The 16,173-nt window shown below is 38.7% G+C and overlaps 1 protein-coding gene across 1 annotated transcript; it reads left to right on the top strand.

Moving 5' to 3' along the window:
• Nucleotides 1–8,923: 8,923 nt before the first annotated feature.
• Nucleotides 8,924–9,630, top strand: crygm5 (crystallin, gamma M5). The gene is made up of 2 exons (XM_056251860.1): nucleotides 8,924–9,205; nucleotides 9,300–9,630. Exons 1-2 carry the CDS (start codon nucleotides 8,942–8,944, stop codon nucleotides 9,573–9,575), a joined length of 540 nt encoding a protein of 179 aa, XP_056107835.1. The 5' UTR covers nucleotides 8,924–8,941; the 3' UTR covers nucleotides 9,576–9,630.
• The last annotated feature ends 6,543 nt before the right edge of the window (nucleotides 9,631–16,173 follow it).

Below are 16,173 nucleotides of genomic sequence, written 5' to 3'. Positions count from 1 at the left end.
GTGCAGATATTGATATGCCTCGGAGGCTTTCAGATTGTCCATTGCTTTTCCATCTATTGCCATGGATTGCACGAAGTAGGAGCAAATCTTGCTGTACATTATGCTGGGCCACGTCGTCATGTTATCCTCCCAGGTCTGCACTGAATTCGGGTGGGGGATAGTAACGCCATCTCCAGTCAAAGTAGTAGAACCGTGTTCCCAAGCTGCATCTTAATCGCTGTGTTTACACCGACAGAAGCTGTGCAAACCACTTCCGGTGGAAATTAAGTGCATTTGTGTAGAGTTATGGCGCCGCCCATGATTTGGCCCGTAAACTTGTGTATATCTTTCATGTCTTTTTATATTCAGATTTCATATAAAAAAAATCACTCACCAAAACGAGATTGCATCACATATTCACTTAAAGAAGATTATTCAATACAGATTTTCACTCTGGGATCCTTCGAATTCCACTCCACTTTTCTCTCTCTGACAACACACCAGCCTGACGCATCCAAAGTTTCCAAGTACACTCAATCACAGTTCCCGTTCGATTATGATTTAGTGAAAGGAGTTTATAGAGAAATGCTCCGTGTGCTGCTGCATTGTCTGACCTGTTCTCATCTGATTCCCTCATCTGTTCATGCTGACTGACTGCGGCGCCGGCGCGAACTGTGGGCGGGCCTAATGAATATGCCGTTACTGTTGGCTCTCAGGGGTGTCAGTCACTGCAGCACAATCAGTGATTGGATGAATCGAGTTTCTTTGTAGAACACTTTAATTCTTTCTTTTTTAAATTCTTTCTTTTTCCAACTCTCAAGTCATTTACTGGTGGCCTGGGTTACCCGCAGACATGGGGACTTGTGACTTGGTGACTTGGACTCGAGTCGACTCGAGTCGCTATTTTTATGACTTGTGACTTGACTTGACATAAAATGAAATACTTGAGACTTGACTCGGACTTGGAAGTTAAAGACTCGGGACTTGACTTGACTTGAGACACGATGACTTGAATGACTTGAGTGTTAATCACATCATGTTTTCAGTTTGAATATAAAATATATATAAAAAAATGTTTTAAAGTTGATCACGACACTATCATCAGTCATACCTCGTACCTATACGCACACCACGCCCACTTAGATCAGATATCACATCAAAATGTCAGCCGGAGGGGTACCGAGGGTCATTGCTTTCGGCTTCAAGAATTATTCACACGATGGCAAAAGACGAACAGCGCTTTGCAAGACATAGGCTACAACATTAACATTGCGGACAGCCAGACGACAACCTCCAATTTCGTCCGTCATTTGAAGAGCCATTCTGCCCAGTAAGTGCTTGTCAATTTGTTAATGTTAGTTGGTAGTTAGCTAATGTAATAGCTAAAGTAGCCATTAACCCTTTCACAAGTAAGTTTAAACTATTCTAACTGATCCCCCAGCGTGAGTTTTTCTAGGCGACCGTTATTTAGAACCTGTCACTCACTTTAATGTTTCATGGTGACGCGTCATTGCTTGTCAAGTGACACAGCGCAACCACAACACAGCGCTGAATGAATGATCTGCTTTTATGTAATTTTTCCTGTTTTATTCAAAATGTTCACAAATGTATTAGCTATAACATGCAACACTGATATTCCGATTGTCAAATATGTGTAAGTGGATGTGTTTTGTTGTTTAAACACCTTTATAATGATCGCGTTAGTTGAGCTGTATGTGCGAATGGGCGGTGCCATGTTAACGTTAGTTTACAACACGTCAATTTCTCAACTTCTCACGAAATACATGAAAGTAAGTGACCGGTGAACTGGGAGAAGAATAGGGTAAAATGTAAAGCTACTTACACAATGTGTATCTGATATGAATAAAACGTGCGTCTTATTATAATGGAAATGATTATTATTGACGCTTCCATAGACATCAGTGTATATTTTACAAACTACAAATATATTTTTTGCTAGTAGTTATGTGTATTTAAATGTCTGAAACCTAAAATAAAAATGATGTGGTTGAAAACACTGAACAGTTGTGATATATGACAGCACTGAGAGCGTATGTCTCTGGCTCAGCGCCAGCCAACGCGTTTGAATTCATTGATAAATAACTTACACGAAGCAGAATAGTGGGTCATATGTCTAATGCTTTTTGAAAACTTAAAAGGGGCATATAATGCCATTTTTGTACAAGCTAATATGATTCTTTGGGGTCTAAATTAAAAGTTTGTAATATACTTTAATTAAAAATTCTCATTAGTATTGTAAGAAAACACTTATTTTACTTGGTCAAAAACAGCTCTGTTTTCAGCACGCCGTTTCAGTGCATATGACTTTAAATGATAATTTGCTCACCCCGCCCCTATGTTCTGTGCGTACACCGTTTGTAACACAATAACACCATAACCATAACGCGTTGTTCAGTATAAACGTGGAATTATGAATTATATTGAGAACGTCATACATAGAAAACATGCCGTAATGTACCCTGAGTGTAAACCTTAGACGCATTCATTGTGAAGTGTGCAGCTAGCGATTTGCAAAGATATAAATATTAATATAAAGTTGAATAAAACGTTATACACTCACTTCAGTTCTTCTGGAGATTCAGCAGGAACACGAATATCTGGTACCGATCTTTTTTCATGAGCAGCTACTTAGCAAATCCAGCTTTATACTCACCCTCGTTTATAAAGCAGTCTGGTGTGTGAAATGATTCGGGCAAACATGAGAGCATTGACGTTGCTCGTGGGGAATATTCCCTTCGAAAACAAACTCAGCCACTGCGTCTTCAGCGGTTCGGATTTAGGAACATTAAAATGACTGTGTTCGTTATTACACCCAAGAACAGAACACCACAATCGCTTAGACGCCATTCTGCTCATAGACAGTGCTCCAGCATATCAACAATGACCGCGCCGGTCCGCGCAGACTATGATTGACAGCTCACTCACGAGCGAGGGCGGGTCTGTGTTGAAACGCGGCTGTCATTCAACAATCGTGGGAGGGGCTTCCGAGCCTGTGACGTCACACGGTCGAACGGCTCGATTTGAGGCAGGGGAAAACATATAAGGAGATTAAAACAAAACCACTGGATGGATTTTTATCATTATATGATGGTTGTGTACAGGCACTGCCAACACACATTTCAGTACAATCAACTTGTAAAAGTGCATGTACCATTATATGACCCCTTTAAGGCTTTCTTCTTCATAAAAGAAGTCGGACATCACATTTTTGTATACATTTTTATTTCTTTAAATTAGTAAGCTACAGGACACCATCTTTCAAAACATGACCTGCGTGAAAGAAAAAAGTGAATGAATGCGTCATTGTTCCCAAATGCACTTCCGAATGCGCCTCTGTTCATTTCAAACCAAACTGACGCCCATAGATCAAACTCTGCAGGTAAAATTACAATAATAAGGTGACTTGACTTGGACTTGACTTGACCTACTACAAGACTTGACTTGACTTGACTTGACATAGCCTGTGACTTGACTTGACTTGACTTGCCCAGGAAAAAAATACTTGGGACTTACTTGAGACTTGAAGGTTAAGACTTGAGACTTACTTGAGACTTGCACATGTGTGACTTGGTCCCATCTCTGGTTACCCGGGTTACAACTGTATTTCTAAAACAATGGTTCTAGCTTAGATTATTGCCCAGTGGTTTGGTCGAGTGCATAAAGACAACAAATGAAAGAATAAGAATGTGCTGGTGAAAGATTGTCTCTGCTTTGTTTTATAAGACATATTTCTGTGTCTAGAATTCCTAATTTCCTGTACTCTCAATTTTTGTATAGTAGTGCTAGCCATGATTTTAACACCAGTCATGCATAAAAGGGCTGTTTTTTTTTATTTCGAAAACCACTGCAAAACATTGGACTGTAATGTATAGAAGAATGAAACTATGGAAGGATTTACCATTGATATTACACATTTTGACAAGAGATATTACACACTCTACACAAGAAAAATTAGTTAAAAAAAATATTTTAAGGAACATTTAATAGCACTATATATAGTAAATTGTTGATTTTGATATTTGAAATGAATGTTAGGTTCATTGACTTAACTTTTTATTGTTTTTGATTAAATGTAGTATTTGTATTTAATTGTTGGGAGCCCAGGAAGAGAAGCCTTTGTAGTGGCTAATGGGGATCCAAATAAACACATAATCTTAGATCATAGGAAAGACCATTTACAATACAGGCAATATTTTTTTAAGTTTAGTTTTTTTTTTTACAGTTATAGCACCTTGTCTTGCCTGATCTCCACCACGTATAGTAGTCCTAGAAGTGTGCCCATATATATGTGTCAAATTTGTTGTAAATATCTCATTTCGTTTTGAAGTTATATTTATGAGAGCATAAAAATTATCCATGGGTGACATTGATTGGATTTTTTTTTCAGTTCCGATCATAATTTTGACATTTGGGTGTTATTGTTTAGCTATTTACCTATGTTTTCAAATTGCCTGTGTTTTTCTTTTTCTTTTTTTGTCTCGATCGGACTAATAATCTTCGAAGACAACAGCAATTTTTTTAAAGCTCTAAATGACACCTTTACAAAAACCATAAGGCAAAACCTTGTATGTTCGGTATCGTTGGACTCTGCAAGGATTCCGGAGTGTAAGGAGGTCACTCCCGTGAAAAAACGCTGGCTTGAAAATTATCAGGCTCCTTCAGGGGATTGTGCCGATGACGTATACTGAGTTTTTTTTAGATATGCCAATGTTCTCATAGACTATCAAGGTGCCCTGGACAAAGACACTGCATGCCATCTTTCATTAGACTAACGGTTGGATGTGGTTATAACTATTTTTATGATTTTTTTCCCTGTTATAGCGCCACCAAGTGGCCAATCGTCACGATTTTTTTCATGTCACCTCAGATTGAACTCATAAACATGTGTCCCACGTTTAACGAAAATATCTCTTTCCGTTCACAAGTTATAACCGTTTTAGTAAAAGTGGCTCTAGTGCCATCAAACGTTTTGGTTCCCCTTAGCTACCGACAATTGAAATTTTGAATTGTTTTGATGATTATTGACAGTCAGACTCCAGAGAATATTTCTGCAGTGGTTTGGTTCCGATCAGACCAAAAACCTAGGAGTAGTTCGCAAAAGTCGTTTCAAAAAACCCCCGCAATTTACTCGAAATTGGCGCCTGAAGAACGAGCCAATCCAAGGCATGCATCTTGTCCGGCTTGAGCCAAGGATTCCAACGATGTAAGACACTTGAGCCTACGCCTAACGGTTGAGGAGTTATGAACCATTTCATACTTTTGACCGCTGTAGTGCCCCCGTCAGGCCGATCAGGCCGGGCCTTGGTGACGTTGTAGGCGGTGTGAGTACTACCAGCCCCCCAAAGTTTTAAGTCTCTACGACTTACGGTTCGTTCTGCCCGATCCGTTTTATATGGGGAATGCTGCATCATGGGAAAATTAACAATAACAATAGGGTTTCAGCACTTCGTGCTTGAACCCCTAAAAATGTATACATTGATAATTCTAGTTAGATGTCATGCTGATAGCTGGATGTTTTTGCATAACTAATGCTGTAACAGTACAGCCATTCTGATTGTTTTCTACTACTAAAATACTCATGGGTGTCAGAGCCATAGCCTCGTGGACAGCACTCCGACATATGGCACAATTGTGCCTCAGGCGACTCGAGTTCGAGTTTTGGATTGAGGTCTTTTCCTGATTCTGTTCCTCTCTCTCCTCTCGTCCTACTGCCTAGTCCAATGAAGCTAAAAAGGTAATACAGTATATATATATATATATATATATATATATATTTACACTCACCTAAAGGATTATTAGGAACACCATAATAATACTGTTTGACCCCCTTTCGCCTTCAGAACTGCCTTAATTCTACGTGGCATTGATTCAGCAAGGTGCTGAAAGCATTCTTTAGAAATGTTGGCCCATATTGATAGGATAGCATCTTGCAGTTGATGGAGATTTGTGGGATGCACATCCAGGGCACGAAGCTCCCGTTCCACCACATCCCAAAGATGCTCTATTGGGTTGAGATCTGGTGACTGTGGGGGACATTTTAGTACAGTGAACTCATTGTCATGTTCAAGAAACCAATTTGAAATGATTCGAGCTTTGTGACATGGTGCATTATCCTGCTGGAAGTACTGCGATTTTATATGAAATAAACAAATTAGGGCTGTTAACGCAGCATCTGTTATTTTTTGTCATCCTTTGGCTAGTGTTACATGATCCCGTTCTTATTCATGCGAATGCTTTAACCATTCAGCTAGTCAAAAGAGAGCGCGCTGCCTGTGAATGTCCTGACTGAAAGACGCGCGCCAGTATCATGCGCATGCACAGACCGCGCGCCAGAATACAGTTCTCTTTCCGCTTGAAGTGAACGAACAATAACACACACAATTATGCCAAAATATCATTTGTCGAGTGTCTTCATAACATAAGAGCAGTCTTATGATGGTCGTAAAGAGTTGTGAGAGAATAAGGCGCGTGTGAGATCCGCGTCTCTGTCAGCAACTCTTAAAGGGCCAGCATCCAATAATGCTTTCTGTCAGTAAAGTTAATCAAAGAACAAAGGAAACAGAGAAAAACACTCACTGCTCTTGACCAAAGAACTTGTGTAGCTTTAAATAGGATTTTAGTCCATATAATTTATAATTTATGCAGCGCAGACTGTTTGAAAACTTTATTCAATTTCTGTATATGTCCTACCTGTAGACAGGAAGAGCACAGGTAAATATGACATTTATTATGGGTTTATGTGAGGATTGTTTGAAGTTCACTTAAATTAAAATTAAATTAATTTTGATCCAGACATCAATGGCTTATTGATCATTATAGGTGTTATCAATCATTTAGTTGTTGTTGCTAGTTTGAGTTGAGAAATACACATTTCAGAATTATCACTAATCTGTGTGTGCATTTTGCTTTAGAACCAAGCAAGTAGACTCATGAAACCATTTGTTTATTATATTGCAATCGCATATCGCAATATTGACCTCAATAATCGCAATATGACAATTTCCCCAAATCGTGCAGCCCTAGACTCTACCATCTGAATGTCTCAACAGAAATCGAGACTCATCAGACCAGGCAACATTTTTCCAGTCTTCAACTGTCCAATTTTGGTGAGCTCTTGCAAATTGTAGCCTCTTTTTCCTATTTGTAGTGGAGATGAGTGGTACCCGGTGGGGTCTGGGGTCTTCTGCTGTTCTAGCCCATCCGCCTCAAGGTTGTGCGTGTTGTGGCTTCACAAATGCTTTGCTGCATACCTCGGTTGTAACGAGTGGTTATTTCAGTCAAATTTGCTCTTCTATCAGCTTGAATCAGTCGGCCCATTCTCCTCTGACCTCTAGCATCAACAAGGCATTTTCGCCCACAGGACTGCCGCATACTGGATGTTTTTCCCTTTTCACGCCATTCTTTGTAAACCCTAGAAATGGTTGTGCGTGAAAATCCCAGTAACTGAGCAGATTGTGAAATACTCAGACCGGCCCGTCTGGCACCAACAACCATGCCACGCTCAAAATGACTTAAATCACCTTTCTTTCCCATTCTGACATTCAGTTTGGAGTTCAGGAGATTGTCTTGACCAGGACCACACCCCTAAATGCATTGAAGCAACTGCCATGTGATTGGTTGATTAGGTAATTACATTAATGATAAATTGAACAGGTGTTCCTAATAGTCCTTTAGGTGAGTGTATATATATATATATACATTAGCAAACAAGGCATTGATTACATTGAAATGTAAACTGATATTTCCTTCTGACACACTACAGCAAAAGATATAAATAACTGGCTTAAAACTATTTTTGGGGGTGAAAATACTAACGTGCCTAAGACTTTTGCACAGTACTGTATATAAGTGGCTGGTGCACCGGAGGAACCTTTTCATAGTTCCTAGAACGAATGGCAGAAGAGTAGGGTCTAACCCAGCACACTAGGAACTACCAGTGACTTTAGTGTACGCTGATTTGCTGAACACACGCGAAACTCTAGCACCCGCCATTTAAAAAAAAAAGTCAGATAAATACAGATTATAGCCTATATATTTTCTCCAGAAACTAACTCTATGAACATCGAAAACAGTGCCTCTTAACCTTTACGCTGAGAAAATCCAACGCAGCTTTGAAAGGACCAAGCGAAACATGATGTATTTCTGCTCAGCTAGCAACATTAGACATCAATCACACGGCAAACTAATACTATTTGTGGCTCTGGCTGCTAGCTATGCTGTGTTGGCTAATAAAATCTAGTCAGCGGTAACACTAACTACAGACTGGTTTAGTTAACGTTAAGTATTTAAATGGGACAGCATACTGTTAAGAGAATCTGCTAAAATAATTAATTATGGCACTAGTAATTTTTGAGTTTCCAGTGTTCCCTAAAGACTCATGGCTTGACAATGTCAGATTGACAAAAAACAAACAAATAAACAATAAAAAAACTTTGTAGTCAATAGGGTGTTACGGCCCTTCCCTGGCTTTGAAGGTCTATAGGGAAAGGCAACAATAAACCACTCTTTGGCAATTTCTCTTTGACTGAGACACAAGTGGATCAGCTGTCCACCTACAACCAGAAAAGTCACAGCTGGTGCAGGAGCAAACAGTTCTGGTAACTAATTGTAGACTGTTAAAAAAAAAAAATAGGATTGCTGAGTAAGAAGTTCAAACAATGGTCTATAGATTTTTAGCAATCAAGTTGAGTATAAAAGCAACACAGTAAAACACTGACACAATTGAAACAAATGCAAAATCATGGGAAAGGTAAGGGCTTTCTATGTTGAAAACACGTTATTGGTTGTTTTGAATGGGTTTAATACAAGGACCAGATCAGATCCAAAATAAGATCTACATTGATTTGACAGTCAGCTGTTAATGGATGAACACAAGAACATAGTATTTTCAAATGGATTTACAAACAAAGTAAAGAACAAAGAGTAACATTCTATTGTAAGCATGCTTTTTTTCCAGATAATTTTCTATGAGGACAGAAACTTCAATGGTCGTAACCATGAGATCAGTGGTGACTGCCCTGATGTGACCTCATACCTGAGCCACTGCTGCTCCTGTAGGGTGGAAAGTGGCTGCTTCATGGTCTATGAATGCTCCAACTTCATGAGCCACCAAATGCTGGTGAGAAGAGGAGGATATCCTGATAACCAGAGGATCATGGGTATGAGCATGAGCGACTGCATCAGATCTTGCAGAATGATCCCTATGGTAATTCTAGACAGTGTTTTTTTTTTTTTTTTAATAAATTGATGTTATTATTTGAATTACTAAATAAGACATAATAATCATTTTGTCATTGCAGCATAAAGGAACGTTTAGAATGAGAATCTTTGAAAGGGAGAACTTTGTCGGACAAAAGTATGAACTGATGGATGACTGTGAGTCAATCCAGGAACGCTTTCACATGTCTGACTGCCAGTCCTGCAATGTCACACATGGCCACTGGTTGCTGTATGAACAGCCCAATTTTGAAGGCAGAATGATATACATCAGGCCAGGGGAGTACAACAGCTTTAATAATATGGGTCTAGGCACAGTGAAAATTGGTTCCATCAGACGCATCATGGAGTCCTGTTAAAGGAAATTACACTTGCTTCAGCTGATGAAAGACAACAAATGATTTCCATATAGTTTCCCAACAAGAAATGCTGTGACATTGAAACTCAAAAGTGCATAGGATTTATAATGTCAAAGATCCCGTGAAAGCTGTACTGCCAAATGTTGATTTACATGCATCTAAATCATTACATTACATTTTGTTAATTATCTAATATGTGATGTTAAGGTTCATTGCTTTTGCGGAATGTACATCTACCTACATTTACACACTGTACCAAAACTGAACAAAGGGCAATGACTATCGGCTACTTATTGAACATTACCTGGGTACAGATCTCTCTGCCAGGAGAGAGTAAAATAAAATATAGATAAATATAAATAAATGGTTCAAAAGATATTTGTTCTTGAAAACAATAAAGAGACTTTAAATCTGTCTAATGTAAAAAGTCTTAAAATAAGCTGAAATAAAAAAACACATTATCTACTGAAACTGACTAACAGTATACGTATACACTGCAGCTAAATTCAGTTGTCAATTCACCTTTTAGTGCCTAATCCTGTTCTGTACACACACAGTTCAGTAATTTACGGGAATGACAACTGCATTCCACAACCAAATTAACTGCTGAAAAAAGCAGGTAGCGAAAACTACATTTACAAAATTTCTACGCAGTGTGTGAGGAACCGAAATGAACAAGTTGTTAATGACATATTTAAACATGCATCAGGAACATGTCTCTCTTCTGTATGCCAGGAAATCACAGGTACAAGCGTTTACTTGTGGTGTCAGATCTTTCCAGAAAAAACTGCGAACAATAACAAGCCCATAATAAATCAAAATGCTTTATATTGAAAATACGAGCAAAATATAGCGACCCACACCTGCCCACTGCCAACTCCATAAACTTGATCATTATAAGTAGGGTTGCCAACTTCGGGAAAAGAAAATAAGGGACAATAGTGTTTTTTTTTTTATAGGAAAATACGGGACAGAATAAGGGACACTCAAAATATTTCTTCGGGAGCCTACCACATGTGTACGGAAGCGTATTGCATTCACTTGAGGAAAAAAAATCTACTCTGTTTTTCTGAATTAACGAGTTAATTATCTCAGAATTACGAGATCATTTGTCATGGAAAAAAGTTTTTGCTCTGTTTTTCTGAATTAATGACTTAATTATCTCAAAATTATGAGGAACTCATTAATTCATAAAAACAGAGTGAAAAAAATGTTTTTCAAGAAAAATGTATCTCATAATTCTGAGATAATTAACTCGTTATTTCAGAAAAACAGAGCAACAACTTTTTTTTCATGAAAAAATATCTTGTAATTCTGAGATAATTAACTCGTTAATTCAGAAAAAACAGAGCAAAAACTTTTTTTCCATGAAAAATTATCTCGTAATTCTGAGATAATTAACTCGTTTATTCAGAAAAACAGAGTAGATTTTTTTCTTCAAGTGAATGCAATACGCTTCCGTACATGTGCATGTCACTGCAGTGTCTGCAGTTAAGTAGGCCGTGTAAAAAAGATGTATGAAAGGTTTTGTAAAAGGGGGGTCAAAATGACAATTTTCCCCTGGGATTTGGAGTCAGGTTACATGGGGAAGAAATTACTTTAGAACTGACAGCATCATTATTTTATTTTTACACAGAGATTATTAGGTCTGTTAGTTAAAGGTTGTATCAGCGATTTCAGGCCCAAAAAAGGCCCAAACATAAATGATCACATTCATCTAATCTTTCCTAACGATCCGCTAGCTGCCCGTCCCATAAGCAGGCCGTCAAAAACACAGATGAGCCAGTGGCAGTTGAGTATCAGTTGCACGGGGACCGGAACTCGGACATCTTTAGGTTTCAGCGCCATAGAGAAACATTGGAGGATCAAATGCTCTCATCGTTTTGATGGTGTTTATGCTACAAAAATGGTCAAACGATGTGCCTGGGGTACTTCTAAAACTGATCTGTTTTGAATCACCGTACTGTGATGCGCGTTCACCAGCGTGTTTCAAAAGTGTGATAAGTTTTGCGCGAACTGACCAATTATCTGCGCAATACGACTGAAGCCCGGTTTATTTATAATGATGTGGGGGCAGTAACCTGATTCCCTAAGGATTCAACCCCAATCCCAATGAAGATGAAAGCGTTCATTTTCTGGTTATCATAGGCCTACTCAATAAGTTACAATTAAAGTTAGTGAGCCCATGCTAACGTACAAACCTAGCTAACTGTTCTCATGTCATGAGAACTGGTTAGACGTAAATTAATTTAATCTCACCCTGCGGTACATGAACATTGTTGATCCTAAAATGTTGTCATCTGCGATTGTGTCGACCAAAACATGAGGCTTCTCCCGCTTGCTTTGTAATCTGTAAACCCTTGGTTCCAAATTAATCTTGTTAACCACCATATTTATTTAAAAATGTTTTATATATCCCTCCATGGCGTAAGTCCCACTTGAATGCTCCTCGATGAGAGGTGGTACTGTGTCCAAATTTGATCAAGAACATCTTGGGACAAGGTTTTCACACTGACAGCTGTCATTGTAAGACAGTTAGCAACTCCGTTTGTTTGTCCGAGATAGCAACAGTAACAAAGGGGGGAGGGGCTTAAAGATTAGTACGGGAGCTGCATGGAGTACCGATCATATGCGTATGCGGAAATTTCGGATCCGATTTGAGCTTCGGATGCGTTGAAATAGGCCTATTTGAACTTATGCGGCTAGACTGTATTCGACCGATCGACCGGATGTGATGTAATCAAAGCGGTGAGCGCGAAGCTTGAATTACCAATATTTTAACACTTTAACGTTATTCTGTAAAAACCATTTCTGTAAAATGGCTCTTATTAATAATTATGGCTGAAATATTTTTTTTATAATTAGTAAATCAATAGGCTACTACATACACAGAACAAGACTTTATTTTTTATTCACTTGCATATTTAAATATGGTTGTAATTCCTGAAACTTTACGCCTGTAAGACATGGCATGGCCTATGCGTAGCCTAGTCTGACAGAGAAGTTCTTAGTTTGAAAAATAAAAGATTTAGAAATACACATTTTGAAATAATATTCATTATACATACATTTTAAATTGTATTATAATAATGAAATAATTATAAATGAATAAGGAACAGGGCTCTGCACTGACATTTTGAGGGGCAGTGGCAAGAAGAAGTGCACAAAGCCCCACCATCCTAACCCAATCCAAATATATGGTCCCTAATTTGAACAAATCACAATACATCATGACATAGCTACACACGCACAAACGCATACACACACATTGTTCTCTAAAAAGTTTGCTGCTTGAGGGAGTCAAAGAAGTAATTGAAAGACGACTAACTTATCCTAACTAATAAACTCAGCAAACAAAGACAACATCTCACAACAAGAACTGGGAATCTGGTGCAGTCCATTAGGATGAGATGCATTACTTAAAGCAGTTACTTTTACAGTTTTTTTTATTCGCTTTGGTACTATTTTCACAAGTAAGGTGTACATTTTCAAAACTCTTAGTACAAAAATCCAAACTGATCACACTTGTAACACAGCTAGTCATTCTTTCAAAACCTGATGTAATGCTTTCAGTCAGTTGCACGTTTTCAGTCCACATAATAATTTTTTCAAACACAAGATTATTGTAATATGTAATGAGAACATTTGGTTTAATCACCGAAACACAACAGTATGATCTTCTTTCAGTTTAGTACTTTCAAGTTTCAACAATCAGTTCATACAACAGCAAACAATGCAATGTACATGTTTCAAATCGGCCTTAGAAGTGCTGAAATGAATATGCTACAGTACTATAAAAGACAGATTACACAGTTTTCACATTAGGCAATACACTTATGTAGCATATATAAGTGCTGCAATTGTATGTAAAAATAGTGGACCAGTATCAGAAAATCTTAGTTCAGCTCAAGGAGGAAAAGGTGAAGTTCAATGAAACATAGACTCAAGGCTGCAGTGCAATTGTGAATTGTATTACATAAATATAACAACAACGAGCATTTACAATATTTACACGTGCACATAGGTAGTATTCAGTTCAAAGTTATTAATGAGCATACAACAATTTCAGAATTTACTCAATAATCAGTGCTTGAAGCCGCAGCAGTTCATGACACACAACCCTTGAAACAGGTAGAGTCCAATGAGTCCATGATGGAACAGTCCAGAAGATCAATATTAATGTGTGTAAGTGTGTAAAAATGACTGAAGGTGTGTGCAGGTGTGTCAAAAGAAGCAGCTGCAGCGCCTCCTACCACACCGGCAGATGCATGCACTACAAAGCATCAGTTTCGGGCCTAGTGGCTCGCCATCCATACACAGAACCTGGCCTATACAAAACAGGACCAATTAATAATTACTGGTTCCAAGCATCACAACTATATCACCATAATCATAATACCATAAAGTCATCATATCACAATCATAATCTCAGTTCATTCATTTCATCATCATGTACATGATTCAATTTAAATACTGCATATAGCAATATAAATAATTTAACAATCAGCAAGAGTACTCCTATAAATAGACAATATTATCAATAATAGCTTCAAAATACATCTCCGGGTCAACTAGTAGTTGACAACTTCATAATTCAACATCTATATTAAGATTAAGGTTAATTAATTATTAATGCATGCGGTTCATATAAATAGGCACACTATAAAGTCATTCAGTACAATTAAACAAACACAGCCAGCGCCAGCACCGGCTAACAGATCCATATACTATTAGCGCCATATAATACGAACAAATGAAACTCACCAGTTCCCGTATCATTAAGTCACTCAAACAGCACAGTCAATTGAATGGTAGAGGCATCTAAAAAGTTGGCAGGCATAACCGTTAAACCGGCAGTTTAATGAATAAAATGTTTACAGGGCTAAACGCCTACCTGCAGCAGCTCAACACATCGGCTCCCACCATAGACAGTAAAAGAAATGGACACAGTGACCCCATAGACTTCAACGGAGAAAAGTGAAGTCAATTAGAAGCACTCACTTCCTGATTGCCAAGCGCACTGCGCAGGCTCAAACTGAGCTTGATGACGTAGATGTGACGTGAGCAACCTGACTCACAGTTGTACGTCTTCTAGTAGCTGTGCCAAGAGGAATCTGAATCGTTCCCTTCCGAATCTTACAGACCCGGAGATCGTGAGTATTAGCTGTCCATGAGCAGCAGGAGCAATTTTACAACTCTCTATGGGCTTCTCCCTTGACTTTATGCCTCCACATCCCCCCGATTGCGAGCGAGCTTCTAGTTCTGTCCATACGGTAATTTCTCTGCTGTGCGACCGAGAGTCACGTGTTATGACGCAATCGTTAGCCTATTTTTACAAAAACGGCTTCTACGGGGCCACAACGTAAGACACAAGGTAATGGAGCCTTTTATACATTGTTGTGTTTCTTTAGAAATAAACAATGGACAAATGGAGTCTTTAAACGCCTCAGATGTAAAGTTATTCGCTGTCAAAGTGACGCCAAAATGAATGGGAGTCAATGGAATGCTAACAGATGGTGAAGGCTTGTTAGCCAATGGCGGCTCCCGGGGAGACTTCAGTTTCCAGCTGGTGGATTACCCCCTTGGCTCCCACTCACACATCCAACAACAGCGCGCGGCCATAGTCAAGTCTTGCGATACTGTCACGAAGTCTCGCGACAACGCGAACACACTGCAGTGTCGAGCCGCGAAAAGAGAAAACAAGGTAGAAAACACCTGGGTACGGAAGCGTATTGCATTCACTTGAGGAAAAAAAATCTACTCTGTTTTTCTGAATTAGCGAGTTAAAGCTGCTGTCCGTAGCTTTTTTAAGTTAAAAATAATCCAAAATAATTATATAAAAAAAAACTTATTCTGCCAGTGGTCAAAACTATCTGCTTGCCATAGCTAGATTCAAAACGGTTAGCTTGTAATAATGATTTTAATTCCAGTGGTACTGGTGGGTTTCCGCGGGAAATTCGAGCATGTCTTTGCGTCATTCCGTCACACCCGTACACATAAAGAAGGAGTTTCGGCTAGCCGGCTATACTGCGCGTGACGAGATGTTTAGATGTATAGGCTTTTCTCGCAGCACTTTACATAATTAAACTTATGGCATCCAGAAAGATCCAAACAACAATCATCAGTGTCAACTGGAGATTCAGCAGTTATAAAACCCAAAAGACTTCGTACTTCGGATTTAAGGTGGCTAGAGAAAGAGAAAGAGAAAGAAACCGTCTCATGCGAACACAAGGATTTAAACATCGGCGGGGCTTTTGAAAAGTGCGTGAACTCCGTGTTTTGAAGGGGTTCAAAACGGAAGAAGAGACGGCTTTTTTCTGCTGAACAAGTAAGTTAAGACATTTCAATAGTTCAATCATGTAACAGTACGTTTTCTTAATTCACACAGTTATGGAGTTTCCTTTGTTGTGCCTTTCTCGTTTTGCTATTATGGAGAATATGAATTCTGAACTACACAGGTAACCATAAAACACATTAAATTTAACATTAGTCACGCAATGCTGATGTGATGTTGTTAACATGAACAATTTGAGAACAAAGTAGGCTATAATTTGCACGGTTGCTGTAAATCGCGTTGATTAAATCTAACGAAGCTTAT

Source organism: Rhinichthys klamathensis, unplaced genomic scaffold, assembly GCF_029890125.1.
Source record: "Rhinichthys klamathensis goyatoka isolate OS25496 unplaced genomic scaffold, OSU_Roscu_1.1 h1tg000090l_1, whole genome shotgun sequence".
Lineage (NCBI taxonomy): Eukaryota > Metazoa > Chordata > Actinopteri > Cypriniformes > Leuciscidae > Rhinichthys > Rhinichthys klamathensis.
The sequence above is the reverse complement of the archived record's forward strand: the minus strand, read 5'-3'. Positions and strand labels throughout refer to the sequence as shown.

Bases quoted from the DNA above. Each gene is read 5' to 3' on its own strand.
- crygm5 (XM_056251860.1), top strand. From the start codon at position 8,942: ATGCTTTTTTTCCAGATAATTTTCTATGAGGACAGAAACTTCAATGGT. The intron at 9,206-9,299 runs GTAATTCTAGAC...TTGTCATTGCAG, and splicing joins CTTGCAGAATGATCCCTATG to CATAAAGGAACGTTTAGAAT.